General features: G+C 48.1%; 1 protein-coding gene across 1 annotated transcript; it reads left to right on the top strand.

Moving 5' to 3' along the window:
* Positions 1–6,231: 6,231 nt before the first annotated feature.
* Positions 6,232–15,217, top strand: CACNG5 (calcium channel, voltage-dependent, gamma subunit 5). Its single transcript, XM_006886264.1, has 5 exons — positions 6,232–6,432; positions 8,460–8,546; positions 9,241–9,381; positions 14,470–14,615; positions 14,931–15,217. Exons 1-5 carry the CDS (start codon positions 6,237–6,239, stop codon positions 15,186–15,188), a joined length of 828 nt encoding a protein of 275 aa, XP_006886326.1. The 5' UTR covers positions 6,232–6,236; the 3' UTR covers positions 15,189–15,217.
* Positions 15,218–15,965: the final 748 nt, after the last annotated feature.

A 15,965-nucleotide genomic window follows, 5' to 3' on the forward strand; every position in this document is an offset into this window, starting at 1 on the left:
ACTGGGAGGGGAGAAAAGTACAGCAATGAATGAACAGAAATCCAAAATATCTGTAAATGTTCATTAAAATTATTAAAATAAAAAAATTTTAAAAAGAGCAGTGCAGGGGGGAAAATCTGTTTCAGACAAATATATCAACAACTGCTCTAAAGTAAAGAGGAGACTTTTATAAGGGGATGAGGAAACAAAAGTAGTGAAATTGGAATAAACAGAACAATTAAAAGGAATGTTGACACTGTGAAAAATGTATCTAATATCACTGGACAATGTGTATAGAAATTGTCAAAGAGGAGCCAAATTTACTATGTCAGCTTTCACTGAAAACACAATAAAATATTAGTAAAAAATAAGTTGGGAGGGGGAAAAAAATCTATCAGTATTTTAAAAAGAAAAGAAACACTATCCTTAAACCTTTCACCAGTAAATTATATTCTGAGCAAAGTCACAGGCAGATTTTTCTAGTAAACCTGGGCAGTGAGGAGATGATAATTAATTGATAATTATTAATTGATAATTATTATTAAGATGATAATTAAGTGAGTGGAGAAGTTCTTTTAGTAAAGTCTGTGTCATAAGTTGCCTTGAAGCTTCATGGTATAAAACAACTGTTACTTAGCTTGTGATGTGTTGGGTCATCAGCCAACTGCTCAGCTTAGCAGTTCTTGCCTGGGGTTTCAGAAAGATGTTGGCTAAAGTTAAGGCCAAACTGGCCTTGATGGCTCAATCTCATGGCTGGTAGTTGATCTTGACTATTGGCTATTGCCAAACACAGAACCTTGACACAGCATCTAACACAATTGTTCTTGACTGGCTCCCCAGGCAATGTATTTTGTCATCAGTAACAAGAAGGGTATGATTAATTATTTCAGATGGGGAAAGGCTGGGGATACTGATACGTATCCTACAGTGTGCAGGATGGTCTCCAACAACAAAAAGAATTCGAGCCCCAGAAGTTAATAGGGCCAATTCTGAGAAGCCCTTCTCGACAGTATTGTGGTCTCAGGATAGTCAGACATCTTATTTGGGGTCTCCCAAAAGACTCAGGTGGAAATTACAGCTCCTTTTTTTTTTTGTCCAACTTGATTCATTTTGTTCCAAGTGACTCACACAGCGTCCTTTCCACAGCCTCTGTTGGTGGAATTTCTGTTCCACGTTGCCTCGGTCCCAGCTAAGAACACAGGGTCGCAGTGGAAACCCCCATGGAAGGCAGCGGACACAGCAGGGCAAGAAGGGCACAGGGATCCAGGGCCACCAGCTGTTGTCCTGTCACCAGTCTCTTTTCCAGAGCACTGACCAAGCTGAATGTTGAGTCACTGGTCCCACTCACAGAAGCAGCTGTGTAACTGGCATGAAAGGGCTGTCAGGAACCTCGTTCCTTAAGCCCATCATCAAACAACTGCAGAGGATGCTCTGGCCTGCCATGGAAACTGTGAGCATTGCGTCTGCATGCAACTGCCCATCTGTCTCTCTCAAACAAAACCCTGGCCTCTTCCTGCAGTAGTGCGCCCGCCGGGGCTCTCCCTCTCGCCACAGCCTCACCTTTCTCTGCTCACCTTAGCACACCGTGGCAAGCCCTTTTACTATTAGCTTGGGCAGGGTCATGTGCCATTAGTGATTTAATCTCCACAAGACATTTCTCTCTAATTGCTAGTCGTGGCTGATAATTAGTGCCTGTTAATTTCTGATAATTAACAAGCTAATACTTAGAGGTAATGGCACCCGGGTAATCATGTTAAAAGGCTCCACACTTCTCTACTGCTTGGAGGCTCCATCTTGAAAGGGTGATGTTGCATTTTTAGCCTTTCTGGCCCAGGAGTCCTCTGGGGCCCCTGTGTTCATGTGGCCGAGGGCAGTGATTGGAGACCGGCCAGCTTGCTTTAATTTAGATTTCTTCTCTGGTTATAGAAATAATATGCGTGCCTTTAGAAGCTTTGTCGAGCACTGAAAAGGATCAAGAAAATAAAATATACATAACCCTATTATCTGGGAGCATCTACCAATAGCATTCTGGCTTATCTCGTCCAGGCAATGAATTTTTTACACACTGGAGTTTGTGTTAAATATATGGTTTTACATCCAGCGTTATTCGGTTAGCATTAGAGCGTGAACAACTGTAATGCCTTTGTGGTGGCCGCGTATAAAAAATTTCTTCCTCCCCATTGGAAAAGTTGGAGGAAGCAGACTAGGAGAGGGATGGGAGTCATGGGAACTAGACGCAAAAGCAGAGACTCAAAGAGCCTCTTTGTGGGGACTAGGGATTCATTCCAGATTGACGTCTTTTTTGACTTTTTTTTTTTTAATCTACCTTGCAACAACTGGAGATATTGGGGAGGAGGGGACTGTATCCACATAAACACACTTACCTAGAGAAAAGAAAGACGAGAAGGAAATTAACAGGCTGCTGCTGATTTCAGTTTTAGAGAGGGGACTTGTGAGAAATAGTTACATTCTACGATACCATTAGAAATAGTTTCTATGGTACCATTTGCTACGTACAGTTGTTGTGGTTGTCATTGTTGTTGTTAGATGCCACGGCTTATAGCAACCCTGTCAAAAACCGGTCTGAAGCTTGCCCCCTCCTGCGCCGTCCTCTGCATCTTTCATATGGTCAAGTCCGTTGTTACAGTCTCTGAGTCAATCCATCCTGTTGAGGGCCTTTCCCTCTTTCCCCAACCATCCACCTTTCCCTGCATGATGTCCTTTTCCAAGGACCAGCCCTTCCTGACAACATGCCCCAAAGTATGTAAGATAAAGTGTTCTTGCCTCTAAAGACCGCTTTGGTTGCACTCCCTCCAAGACAAATCTGTTTGTTCTTTTGTCAGTCCATGGGAGAGTCAGAACTTTGCTCCAACACCACAACTCAAAGACAACCATTCTTATTCTGCCATCCTTATTCCTCGTGCATATGAAACAATTGGAAAAAGAACCCATGGCTTGGATCAGGCGCATCTTAGTCTTTAAACTGACATCCTTGCTCTTTAGCACCCTGACAGCAGATTTTTTCCCAATGCAATGCATCTTTTTACTTCTGTGGGCAGTACAGAGGTGGGAGGAAAAGCATTGGTCCAGCATTTAAAAGATTTCTAGCTCACATTTTGCTCCTCCACATCACTGGCTGGGTGATCTCAGGCCCCTCTCCACTCTGGACTTGATTTTGTTGTGTGTGGTGAGGCTGGAGAAAAACATTAGCTCTGATATCCTAACAGGTCCTAAAACCACAGAACCCTCAAGAGTGAGCTTAAGCCTTATATGACATCAGTTATATAAACCTCAGTTTCTCAGTCTGGAAAATGGGGCTGATAACCACCTTCTCATAGGCTGTTGTGAGATTTTGGTGCAAGATTGTACACAAAACTTTACACACGTTTGGCAGATAATACTCAGTCCATATTATTTGATATTGTTATATCTTGTTCTGTTATGTAGTATTGCTTATTTAGGTTGTTGTTGTTGTTGTTGTTGTTATGTGCCATCGAGTCATCTGCGACTCATAGCAATCCTGTGTACAACAGCCCTAAGCCCTGACCTATCCTGTGCTAATCTCACTGTCTCTGACACTCCTACTCCCTTTACTCCAGTCACTGAATCTCATCAAGGGTATTCCTCTCCTGTGCTGTCCCTCCACCCTCCTAAGCATGATGACCCTCTCCAAGGACTGGTCCCTCCTTGCAACATGTCCAAAGTATGTCAGATGAAGCTTCAGAATCCTTGCTTCCAAGGAGCAGCCTGGCTTTACCTTCTCCAGGACAAACCTGTTTGTTTCTTAGCAGTCCATGGTATATTCAATACTCTTCTCCAACACCACAACTCAAAGGCATCAATTCGCCTTCTACCATCCCTAGTCATTGTCCGGCTCTCTGATGCATAGCAAGTGATTGCAAAGACCATGGCTTATATCAGGCACACCTTAGTCTCCAGACTGACATTGTTGCTCCTCAGTACTTTAGAGAGGTCCCTAACAGCAGACTTTCCCATCACCATACTTCTTTTAATTTCCTGGCTGCTGGTACCAAGAGTATTGATTGTAGAGCCAAGCAAACTAAAACAGTGAACAATCTCAGTCTCTTCACCATGCATCATGATGCTGCCAGTCAGCCCAGTGGTTAGAATCTTTGTTTTCTTGAGATTGAGCCTCAATCCATACTGAAGGCTGCAGTCCCTGACCTTCCACAGCAAGTGCTTCTTGTCTTCCTCAGTTTCAGCAGACAGGGTACTCCTCCCCCTCCTTATCATCATCATCATCATTTTATTATTATTATTATTATTATTATTATTATTATTATTATTATTATTATTATTATCTGCTTAAAAGTAAATATGTCTCTGCCACATTCTTCATTATATAATCAAGATCCTTGGCCAATTTGCTCAGCATACAGACTGAACAGGTATGGAGAAAGGATACAATCCTGACACACACCTGTCCTAATTTTAAGCCACGCAGTGTTCCCTTGTTCTGTTCAGACAAGTAACTGTGATTAAATAGCAGAAAAAAAAATACCATGAAATAATGAATGCTTTTGTTACTTTCCCCGTGTATGGTGTTCCGAGAAATTTATGTTGAGCTCCGAAAAGACACGAGACTTCTCAGCCCCAAATCTCACTCCATACTTCAAGGTCACCTTCAGTCATTTCTGTTATTTCCTCACTTTTACAGAGGCGAAGTCCAATCTCCTCTCCACTCACATCTCTCCAAATCTCCAAGACCCTAATCTTTCTGTCTCTCCGCCAAGCTTAACATCAAAATTGGCAGCTCAACTGTGGCCAGGCAAGTCGCGGCTGTATTTCAGAATCTCTGATCTCTGGGTGCCTGAGAGCTTAGTCTATTGTCACTTGATAATAACACTTTAGGGCCTGCTCACACGTTTAATTTTTCCAAGCATATTTCTCCATGCGGTTGCGATGACCTGGCATCTGTCTCATGGAGCAGGCAGGGCAGGCGTTGTTATTCCCTTGGAGGGGAGTGTGCTTCTCAGCATGGGCATCACAGAAAAGAAAGTGACTCCATTCGATCATCAAGTGGGTTTGGAAAACCTGGGGGGTTCAGGAAAAGGAACGAGGCTTCTTGGGGTCTTTAACATAGTGTACAATATGCCTCTTCAAGAACTAAGTTAGTTCCTCAGGCTATTTGCACCAGATAGTACTCCTTTTCTGGGATAATATCATGGGATAATCCATGGAACCCATGTTGGAAAGCACTCATGAAGTGACAAGAGAAAGGGCTCTGGGGTGGATGAGGGAGAACGAGGTTCAAATCCAGGCACTGCCCCTTGCTAGCTGACTGACCTTGAGTGAGTGTCTTTACCACTCTGATCCTGCTTCCTCATCTGTAAAATAGATAGGAGAACAGTGATCCAAGAATTAAGAGAGATAATGAAGTACTTAGCAAAATGCCTCACAGTGGCTTAGTGGTAAGGAGTTGCACTGCCAAGCCAAAGGTGCACGGTTTGAATCCATTAGCTGCTCCACCAGAGAAAGATGGGCAATCTCCTCCCGTGCAATTTCCTGCCTTTGAAAACCCACTGGAGGGTCAACCCTGAGTTGGTTCCAACTCAACAATACATTACAATAACAACAACAACACAATCTGTATTACCCAGGATAGAACTGACCCTCCGAACCCTACTCCTTGGCGTCAGCCTGACCACAGCTCACAGCGAGTGACCCTTTAGGACAGGGTGGAACTGCCCCATGGGGATTCCACGGCTTAAGTCTTCATAGAAGCCTCGTCTTACTCCTGAGGAGCAGGTGGTGGCTTTGAACTGTTGACCTGCTGGCTTGTAGCTAAATGTTTAAACACTGCAGGACCTAGTCTAAAATGGCCCTCAGGGAGGTCACTTTTCCAACATTACAGGGTCACTCGGTGACAGGGCTGAGGGTGAAACCCAGGCTTCCTGCCTCACAGTCAGTTTCGTATACACAGGGAGTTTCCATTCTGCGTCTCACCCCTCGGCTCTCTCCTTCCCTTTTCCCTCCTCCTCACCCTTGGGGCTCTCATTCCATTTCTTCTGACAGATGTCGTGGTTTGCAAACCTCAAATGCAAGTGAGGGGACTTAGCAGATCACGACAGACATCTTAGCTGTCATCGCTGATGCCAGTGACCCTTCTATGACAGTCCCTCGGCCCCCTTAGAGGCCAGCACGCCCTCTGCTGACCTTCTCCTCTGCCTCCCAGACCCCTCTCCCTGCAGTTGGGACTGGACAGCGGCTGCAGGCCGGCCCCGGCCTCTGGGAGGATGAGTGGCTGCGGGAAGAAGGCCCTGACCCTACTGAGCAGCGTCTTCGCGGTGTGTGGCCTGGGCCTCCTGGGCATCGCTGTCAGCACCGACTACTGGCTGTACCTGGAGGAGGGCGTGGTCCTGCCCCAGAACCAGAGCACAGAGATCAAGATGAGCCTTCACTCGGGCCTCTGGCGCGTCTGCTTCCTCGCAGGTGAGGGCGTCAGGCCAGGACAGGAGTGGGATGGAGTGGGGGTCAACCCTGCCCAAGAGAGTGGGAAGCAGACACCCAACCCCCAAAACCTGCACTCTGAGCCCCTTGGGAAGTACAACCCCTTCTGAAAGGAGACAGCCAGCTCATCTCAGAGCAGACCCCATAAGCCCTGGGCAAAGCTCTCTCCCAGTCGATCAGGATGCTGGGCCATTTTCAAGTGCTGCCCTGGCCTGTGGGTTTTCCACCTGAAACCTGCATGTAAGTGCCTTCTCCATGCACCACCTCTCCGGGCTGTGTGGAGAGTGGCATTGCACAGGTGTGGCAGCATCCACACACACGTTGCTGCTAGGTGTCATTGAGTGAGCACCAACTCACAGCAACTCAGAACAACAGACGGAAACCTTGTCCCATCCATGTCATCGTCACGATCTCTGCCATGCAGTGATCACGGGGTCAAGTCCATCTCACTGAGGTCTCAGGAGCTCTGCTGGCACAATGCATTATGTGCGGCGCTGATAATCCAAAGGTTGGCAGTTTGAAGACACTAGCTGCTCTGTGTGATTACAATGGATAGTCTCTGTCCAGTAAAAATTTACAGACTTGGAAGCCCAGTGAAGGGTCACTAGGAGTTGGAATTCGTTCAGTGATGATGGGTTTGATGGGCTAATACACTGCACACGCAGAGGGTGTGTGTGTGTGTGTGGTGTGTGTGTGTGTGTGTGTGTGTGTGTGTATTGCCTTCTAGTTAAGCACAACTCATAACAACCCTATGAATAAAAGGCCTGAAGACCTTCTGGAACTATCGACATTTATCAAAGTTCACAGAGTTTATGAAGGCATGTTGTTTGGGAGGTGGAAGCCACCCCTGCTTCCAAACCTGTCATAGAATGTTATTGGCTGAGTGGCCTGCGATGCATAGTGACCCGATGTACAGCAGCTCAGAACCCTTCCCTGTCCTGAGCCAGTCTCACTAATTCTGACACAGCTCATTGAATTATTGATCTCATTTAACCCTCCAACAATATATTGAGGCAGGACTTATTTACATGTTACGCAAGAGGGTATGTGTGGAGATTTGGGGATGTTTAGGAAGTCTTCTCACATCCACTAGTTTTCAGAATGAAAATTCGTAACTATTTCTCTGTTACTGTGTCCACCAAGTGGCAGAGATGAAACTCAACTGCAGGGTCTTTCAATTCTGCAAAGCGCTTCAGGTTTGCATCCCAAGCCTACTCGGACCTCCCTGGAAGCCCCGTGGTAGCTTCTCTGGGGGCGCCATGGTATCTCTTATCTTGGTCCAGAACCAACCCAAATGTGACCAGCCTCCCTGAGCTGTGAGAGATAAGCCAGAGGCTGAACTAGCCCAAACTGCTACAGTGTGGTCACCAAGCCTTTGGTGGTAGAGGGACAACTTGTTTTTCCCAGCCCTTTTCCTCCCACTTTTATGGTCTGGCCTTGAGGGGTGGAAGGTAGAATTGACCCACAGCTTGGTCCCTTAAACTAGCCAGTATGTAGCTGGGAGAAAACCTCTAGGCCTCGCCTCTGGGACACTTGCTGAGTGAGGTTTTGAAACAGTCTTCAACATTGACCTCCCCTCCCACAGCCCCAGACCATGTGGTCCTGCTGTGTCCTTAGACTGAAGCAGTGTTTGGGGTCACCCAGGATCTGGCTTCCAAGGGAGTTGACAAGGTTTTTGAGCTTCTGCTCCATGACATCTGAGTTAAGCATACTATGCTGTTGGCCCAGTCTTCCCCTAAAGCAATATGGTGACCAACAAAACTTTAATTATCATTGGCTTTTGGGGTCTATTTTCACAAAGGTGCTTCTTCTCCAGGAAAGACCTAAGACATGCTCTTAGCCCTGCTGTGGGCTTGTTTGGATCTTCTTAGAGTTTGACATAAGCCTCTATGCAAATATATAGTAAAAATGAATATCCTAGAAACATTTGAAAACATCAGTTGAATGTACAATGTCACATTCATATTCAGGCAGGATTTGGAAATGTCAATGCCTTCTTGTCTCTGTAGGTGAGGAGCGAGGTCGCTGCTTCACCATAGAATATGTGATGCCCATGAACACCCAGCTGACGTCGGAGTCCACAGTCAACGTGCTAAGTAGGTGCTCTGAACTTTCCACTGGGGCCAGTGACTGCAAAGAAAGTAGCAAGGTGGAGAGAACAGAGTGACTGGCTGGTTCCCCAAGAGCTAAGCTGAGGATGTAGCTGGTTGCCCTGGGCTGGCTCCAAGGTTATTTTCTCAATAGTCAAGATGGGTCACTGGAGAATCCCAAGTCTTGTGTTCAAGGCAAGTGAAAGGGCATCTCACTCCATGACCTTGGCTTCCCAAATATGAGTTCTGACACACACACCCAGACTACCCTGCTTGCTCTACATCTAATTCAAAGGTAAAGAAGATAAAGGCAAGTGACCCTCCTCTGTACACTAGGAACAGTCCCTGATGGAGAAAGAAATATCAAAGAGTTGGCTGTCGAGGTTTATGGCTGCCGTATGGACTGGCAGTTTGGGCTCTGAAGGAGGGAAGCATTCTAACCTGACAGTGTTAGTATTTAAAGTCAGCCCTTGCAACCCAACTTCAGAGAAGCAAGCCCTGCCAGCTTTCGGAAGTCCTGGGGCCTCCTGAAGGGAGAGGAAGGGAGGCTGGGGGACTCCTGTAGGACTGAGGGATTTGGGGACCTTGCATGACCACTGCCAGGGGTGTTGCATGTCACCAGGAACCTATCATGTGGGAGGGCAGGCAGCCAGTGAGGGCACTGGAGGCTGACAGGGAACTCTCCCGTCCCCTTAATTAGAGATGATTCGCTCTGCCACGCCGTTCCCTCTGGTCAGCCTTCTCTTCATGTTCATTGGGTTTATCTTGAGCAACATTGGACACATCCGTCCCCACAGGACAATACTGGCCTTTGTCTCCGGCATCTTCTTCATCCTCTCGGGTAAGTTTTTTTCTTTTTACTGCACTCTGAACTTTTGATATTTGACTCCTAATCAGCTTGGCTTTGGGAAGCCCTGGTCACAGCCATGGATCAGCCCCTGGCGCTGGAAAACAGAAGCTGAGTCAATGGCCCAGGCAGAACTGAGTCAGATTCCCAGTGCCCCAGGCCCAGCACTTATCTTATGGAAGAGGGAAGGCAGCTCTGAGCTAGCAGGGCCTTGACAAGCCAGATGGTGGGGCGGAGCTGGGGCTGGAACCCAGAGCTATTTCCTGTCAACACCACCACTTTTTAATTCTCACTAATGATGAGAATGCCTATTTTTGAAGGGGCTAAGTGTTAGTGTTCTTGCATGAAAAGGGTGAATGAATCTATCTGTGCAATAGTGACCCCTGTGCTTCCCAGCCCTCGGTTACCCTCAGGGAGGGAAGCAAGCCTCCAAAATCAAAGTCACTTGTAGCTACCAGTTTAAAAAGCCAAATCCTTTGTTGCTGAGTTGATGCTGACTCGTCGTGATCCTGTAGGAGAGAGGAGAACTGCTCTATAATGTTTCCAAGGTTTAAATCTTTGTGGAAACCCATTGCCACATCTGTCTTCCACAGAGGGACTGGGGGGTTCAAACCGCCAACCTTTTTGTTAGCCTCCGAGCTGCTTAACCACTACACCACTAGCTATCCTTCTGTACTTGCTTGCTAAGTGGAAAGTATTGCATATTCAGGATGGCAAAACGCAACTAAAATACAAGTCCTACAAGTTGTGTTTTGCCAAAGTATTGTATATCCAGAATGGCAAAACACAACCTAAATACAAGTTCTGGGGGAAGGATGGGCAGGGATAAAAATGCAACAATGAATGAATGAATGGAAATCCAAGGTCTCTGTAAACATTCATTACAATTAATAACAAAAAATATGTTGTTGTTGTTGTTGTTATGTGCCATTGAGTCGCTTGCGACTCATAGCGACCCTGTGTACAACAGCCCTATACTCTGCTCTGTCCTGTGCCAATCTCACTGTCTCTGACACTCCCATCCCGATTATTCCAGTCACTGAATCAATCCACCTCATAGAGGGCCTTCCCCTCCTGCGCTGTCCCTCCACCCTCCCAAGCATGATGTCCCTCTCCAAGGACTGGTCTCTCCTCACATGTCCAAAGTATGTTAGACGGAGCCTCAGAATCCTTGCCTCCAAGGAGCCATCCGGTTTAACCCTTTCCAGGACGAATCTGTTTGTTTTCCTAGCAGTCCTTGGTATTCTCGATACTCTTCTCCAGCACCACAGCTCAAAGGCATCAATTCTCCTTCTGTCCTCCTCGGTCATTGTCCAACTCTCTGATGCATAACAAGTGATTGTGAAGACCATGGCCTGTATCAAACACACCTTAGTCTCCAGAGAGACACCATTGCTCTTCAGTACTTTGGAGAGGTCCCTAACAGCAGACTTTCCCATGGCAATGCGCCTTTTCATTTCCTAGCTACTGGTGCCAAGAGTGTTGATTGTGGAGCCAAGCAAACTTAAGCTGTGTACAATCTCAATCTCTTCATCATCCATCCTGATGCTGCCAATTGGTCCAGTGGTGAGAATCTTTGTCTTCTTGACATTGAGCCTCAATCCATATTGGAGGCTGCAGTCCTTGACCCTCTGCAGCAGGGGGTCAAGGACTACAAAAAATATATCATTAAAAAAAAAAAAAAAGACAAGTCCTACCTCTGCAAGATGATCCCGAATCAGAAGTTCCTACATTGCTTTCACTTTACACTACATGCCACACCTGGGACCCCTAAGGGTTAGTCCACTTGGTCCTTGAGTAGCACTCATTGAATTTAAGCATTTATTCAAGAATAGGTACCATGTCTCATTTTGGATACCAGGGTCACTGTGCACAAAATGTCAGTGAGGTGGGAGAGATTCGAACAAGGAAACTGGAAGGCTGCAGGCAAGTGCACACCAAGGGAATCAAAATCAATGACTGGCAACCCAACCAGGGCTTGGTCAGAGAGCGCTTCTAGGAGAAGGTGACAGCAAGGGCTGGTGGGAATTAAACCAAGGGGTGAGACTGAGGGCTGTTGTTAGGTGCCATCAAGTTGAATACAACTCGTCGTGACCCTCTGCACAAGAACTTGGGATCCTATCCTGTGCCATCCTCATCATTTCTCACACACTTGGGCCCATTGCGTCTGGCACCATGTCGATCCATCTTGTTGAGGGTCTCCTCCTCCTAAACTGACCCTCCACCTTTCCTAGCATGATGTCCCTCTCCAAGGAATAGCCTCTCCTGGCAACATGCCCCAAGTATGTGAGATGAAGCTTCTCCATCCTTGGCTCCAAGGAGCGTTCCGGCTGCACTTTTTCCCCCTCAAGACATATCTGGGGATGAGGAAAGGCTCTAGAGGAGAGACCCAACATTCATCCACACTCCTTTATAACTGCAGAGTGGGGAGGGTGTGATGAGAGGAGGCACTAGGGCGCCCACGTAAGGCTGTCTTTTGGATCTGGATACTTTGTGGCAAGACCTGGAAGGATTACAAACTAAAGAAAGACAGGAGCCAATGTGCATTCTGGAAAGACCACTCTGTATCACGGAGGGAGAGGGGAGCAAGGAGAGGGGAGCAAGGTGAGGGGAAGAGAAACTAGGTGAGAGGCTGCTTCAGGCATTTAGGGAGACAGGTGAAGGTGTCCCAGCTGAGGGATCCCAAGGGGAGTCCAGAGAAGCAAGCAGGCTCACGAGGCAACTGGCCATAGACTCAACAGAGCCTTCAGTCAATCCAACAAATGTTTCTTGGGCTCTGCCCAGCTCTTCCCAGCGTGGGGACATTTCCACTGAGCCTGAGGGGTGCAGGTCCAGGATTAAGCTCACTCATCGTCCCTCCTTTTGTGAACTTCACAATAGCCAAGGCTTTAGGGTAATAGCCGCACAGCACTGAGTTTGAGGTCAGGGGTGCTGAGCTGGAGCCGGACCAGGTGAAGCGGTTCTAATGATAACGTTAGATACGGTTTATTTGGGGCAGCGATGGTTCAAAATGAGTTAAGTGCTTGAATTGCACCTCTGTGCCTTTAACATTTGTTCCTCCAGATGCCCTAGTTTCATAAAATAATGCGTTGAATTAGACCTGCACAATGCAAAATCGAGTCATTAATTATGTCTTGATTCAATTACAGTTCCTAATTGAAGGAGTCTGAGGCCCGAAGCAGGAATTTATTCAGGGGCAAGGGGAGACTGGGCCCCAAGGACAGGGCCTCTCCTGCCTACAAGTGTCAGGTAGCAGCCCGTGAGAAGCAAGGTGGCCAGACTTCATCACACATACTTTGGGCATGTTGTCTTGAAGGGCTACGCCTTGGAGAAGGACATGATGAATCAAAGACTGAGATAAAGTAAATAGCAGAAAATAGAGGATGACCTTCCCTTAAGGAGCTGGGCTGACACAGTAGTGGCTGCCATGGGTTGAAGCACAGCAGAGTCTGCACAAACAGTGTGGGGCTGGGCAGTGGTCCTGTCTATTGTAGGATGAGCTGGGAATGACTCAGTGACATCCAACAACAGCGTCCCCTGGCGTGACTGCTGGTGCCCCAGCTACTCAGGTATGAGGACCTCTCTCATTCCTCGGAAGAGTCACTGGTTGATGTGGCTTCACCCATATAGTTTATATATCACATAACCTGAGGGACTTTCAATAAAATGCGGTGTCCGCCCCAGGCCAGGGTCGAATTTGTTTTTACATTTTTTTAATTGATTTTTTTTTTATTTTATGTGGGTACCATCAAATTGGATCTGACTGGTACAGGAGGCAATTGTTCCTCCTTCTTCCGCAGAGCATCTGGTGGATTTGAACCGTGCACCTCTGGGATTGCAGTGCAGTTTCCTGCCACTAGGCCACCAGAGCTCGCCTTAATTGATATTTTAATGAAAATTTACAAAACACTTGGATTTCCATTCATTCATTATTGCACATTTTCCTCCCTAGCCCCTGCCCCAGTTCACTTTTCTCTTTAAAAATATTCTTTCCAGAATAAGAGCTGCATTGCATAGTAAAATGGACTTAGGGAGGCGGGGGGATTATATAACAATGAAAGAATTCTTTTTTTTTCCTTTTCAAAGAGAAAAGCAAACTGAGGGTGAGGGGTGGACAGGGAGGAAAATGTGCAACAATGTATGAATGGAAATCCAAAGTCTCTGTAAACTTCCATTAAAATTTCAATTAAAATTTTTTTTAAAAAAAAATATTCTTTCATGGTTGCACAATTTTCTCCCTCCCTCCACCCCTCCTCCAGTCCATTTTGCTATTCACCTCTTATCCCGGGCTGTTGTCATGCTAATAATACCTAATTATGTGTTTCTTTTAGACAATTCTTTTCCTTATCGAGCTCAGACAGGGTCTATTTCAGAAGCTCTGCGTGTGATTCTAGTGGGCGGTTAACCACAGTGCTTAGCCATGGTTCTCCCTGGCCAAGCAGTTAATTCCAACCCATAGTGACCCTCCAGTGACTCAGAGTGGCCCTCCAATGATGCAGAGTGACCCGCTATCCACTCACAGTGACCCTGTAATGACGCAAAGTGACTCTCTTAGCAGTTTCTGAGGCTGTAACTCTGGACGAGAGGAGACTGCCCATCTTTCTCCGGCAGCGAGAAGCTGGTGGATCAAATTGCTGACTTTCAGTTAGTAAATCAACACGAAGCACACTAAGCTCCTTCGCTCAGGCAGCTGGTTAGACAGGGAGGCTCCCGCCTGCCGCTCTGCTACCTGAACCAGTCAGCGTATTGCATCGGCCGTGACAGATGGTCAATCTACGTGTGTCAGAGTACAGACGTGCTCTAAGGCGTTATCGGGGGCTGCCTTTCAGAAGGAGACCACCAGGCCTTTCTTCAGAGCTGCCTATCAGCTAGCAGGCAAGTCCTCGCTGCCTGTGGGCGCCATCCAAGGATTCCCCATGCTGTCCACAAAAAGCCCAGATAGAGTGCTGTCAGCCCCAGCCAGGCTCTCCAGCCAGGGTTTCCTTGAACCCCCAAATGAGTAAGTCGTTACAAGGCTGCAGGGCTTGTTCCTGGGTGCCTGCCAGCCTCCTGTTTCCTGAGCGCCCCTTGTCCCGCCCGCAGGCCTCTCTCTGGTGGTCGGCCTGGTGCTCTATATCTCCAGCATCAACGACGAGATGCTCAACAGGACCAAGGACTCGGAGACCTACTTCAACTACAAATATGGCTGGTCTTTTGCCTTTGCTGCCATCTCCTTCCTTTTAACCGAGGTAAAGTCCTTCCTGTTGTACCGGGACAGGCCGGGAGTGGGCTGGATACTGCACCACCATCCGGGTGGGTAGGAGGAGGGAGTCAGGGGACCCTCTGAGTTCCACACTCCATCTGCTTCTCACCTTCATCCTCAGGGGCCACTTTCACCTTCCTCCGTCTTCTCTCCCCTGGATGCCCCTGGGCTCCCAGCTCCCACCCACCGCCCCTCCTGGACCCCTCCCAGGGCTAAGTTTTGCAAAGCCCCGGTCACCTGCGGGGGAGCAAGACCAGGCCGCAGTGGTGAGCCCACTCCTTTCTGCTTTCTCCCGCTACAGAGCGCCGGGGTGATGTCCGTGTACCTGTTCATGAAGCGGTACACGGCCGAGGACATGTACAGGCCCCACCCTGGCTTCTACCGCCCACGTCTGAGCAATTGTTCTGACTACTCGGGCCAGTTCCTGCACCCAGACGCCTGGGTCCGGGGCCGCAGCCCCTCTGACATCTCGAGCGACGCCTCCCTGCAGATGAATAGCAACTACCCCGCCCTGCTCAAGTGCCCCGACTATGACCAGATGTTGTCATCCCCGTGCTGAGCTCAGCCACCTCCCTCCCTGGACTGTGGACCTGGGACAGCCCCTCTTGTGTGTCCCCTGCCTGGCCCCTGAGCCCAGACCACACCCTGCTTAGCTCCTCTTGCTCCACCCATGTCTCCCCCCAGCCTCCCCCAGCATAGTATGAACCCCCAGCAGGGTGGGTGTGGGAGTCGGGTAAGCTGGCTGACAGCACAGCTGTAGCCCACCCTCTCGAGTTCCGGTCAGAGCCTTGACCCACCTCCCCCAAAGCCAGCAGCTCTCCTGCACCCATAGAATAGGTGTTCCAGTTCCCTGTTCCCCCTGCACACCCAGCTTAATGGCCCAAGTCCCTCACTCGGACCCAGCGGGGCCTATGAGCTTTCCAACTGGCCTGGCCCCCCTCTTTTGTGACCAGGGTCATTGAGCCAAAAAGTGACACTGTTACGGTGGCCTGGCTGGGTCTGAACTGTCCAGTGGAAGTGTCCTTGTGAACCCCTTGGTCCTTGTGGCTTGCCATGTCCTCTGCACAACCCACACTTCTCAACCTGCAAGCTGCATCCCTCGCTGGGCCCCAGTGAGTGTGAGTGCTGGCCCTGTCCCCTCCCACCAGTACTCAGCTGTCCTGAGCCCTGTCTCCAAAGGAGCCTGAGGACTGAAACCACTCTGGAGTCACAAAGAGGTGTTAATGGCTGATCCTGTCTTAATATGTCTGACCCCCCTGGTTTCATATCTAGTGGGGTGTCTTTAATGCCTTAACCCAAAGAAGTGACTGACCATGAGCGAATTTCTGTCTGTCCA

This window comes from Elephantulus edwardii, unplaced genomic scaffold, assembly GCF_000299155.1.
Source record: "Elephantulus edwardii isolate Elephantulus edwardi_28Jun2011 unplaced genomic scaffold, EleEdw1.0 scaffold00048, whole genome shotgun sequence".
Taxonomy (NCBI): domain Eukaryota; kingdom Metazoa; phylum Chordata; class Mammalia; order Macroscelidea; family Macroscelididae; genus Elephantulus; species Elephantulus edwardii.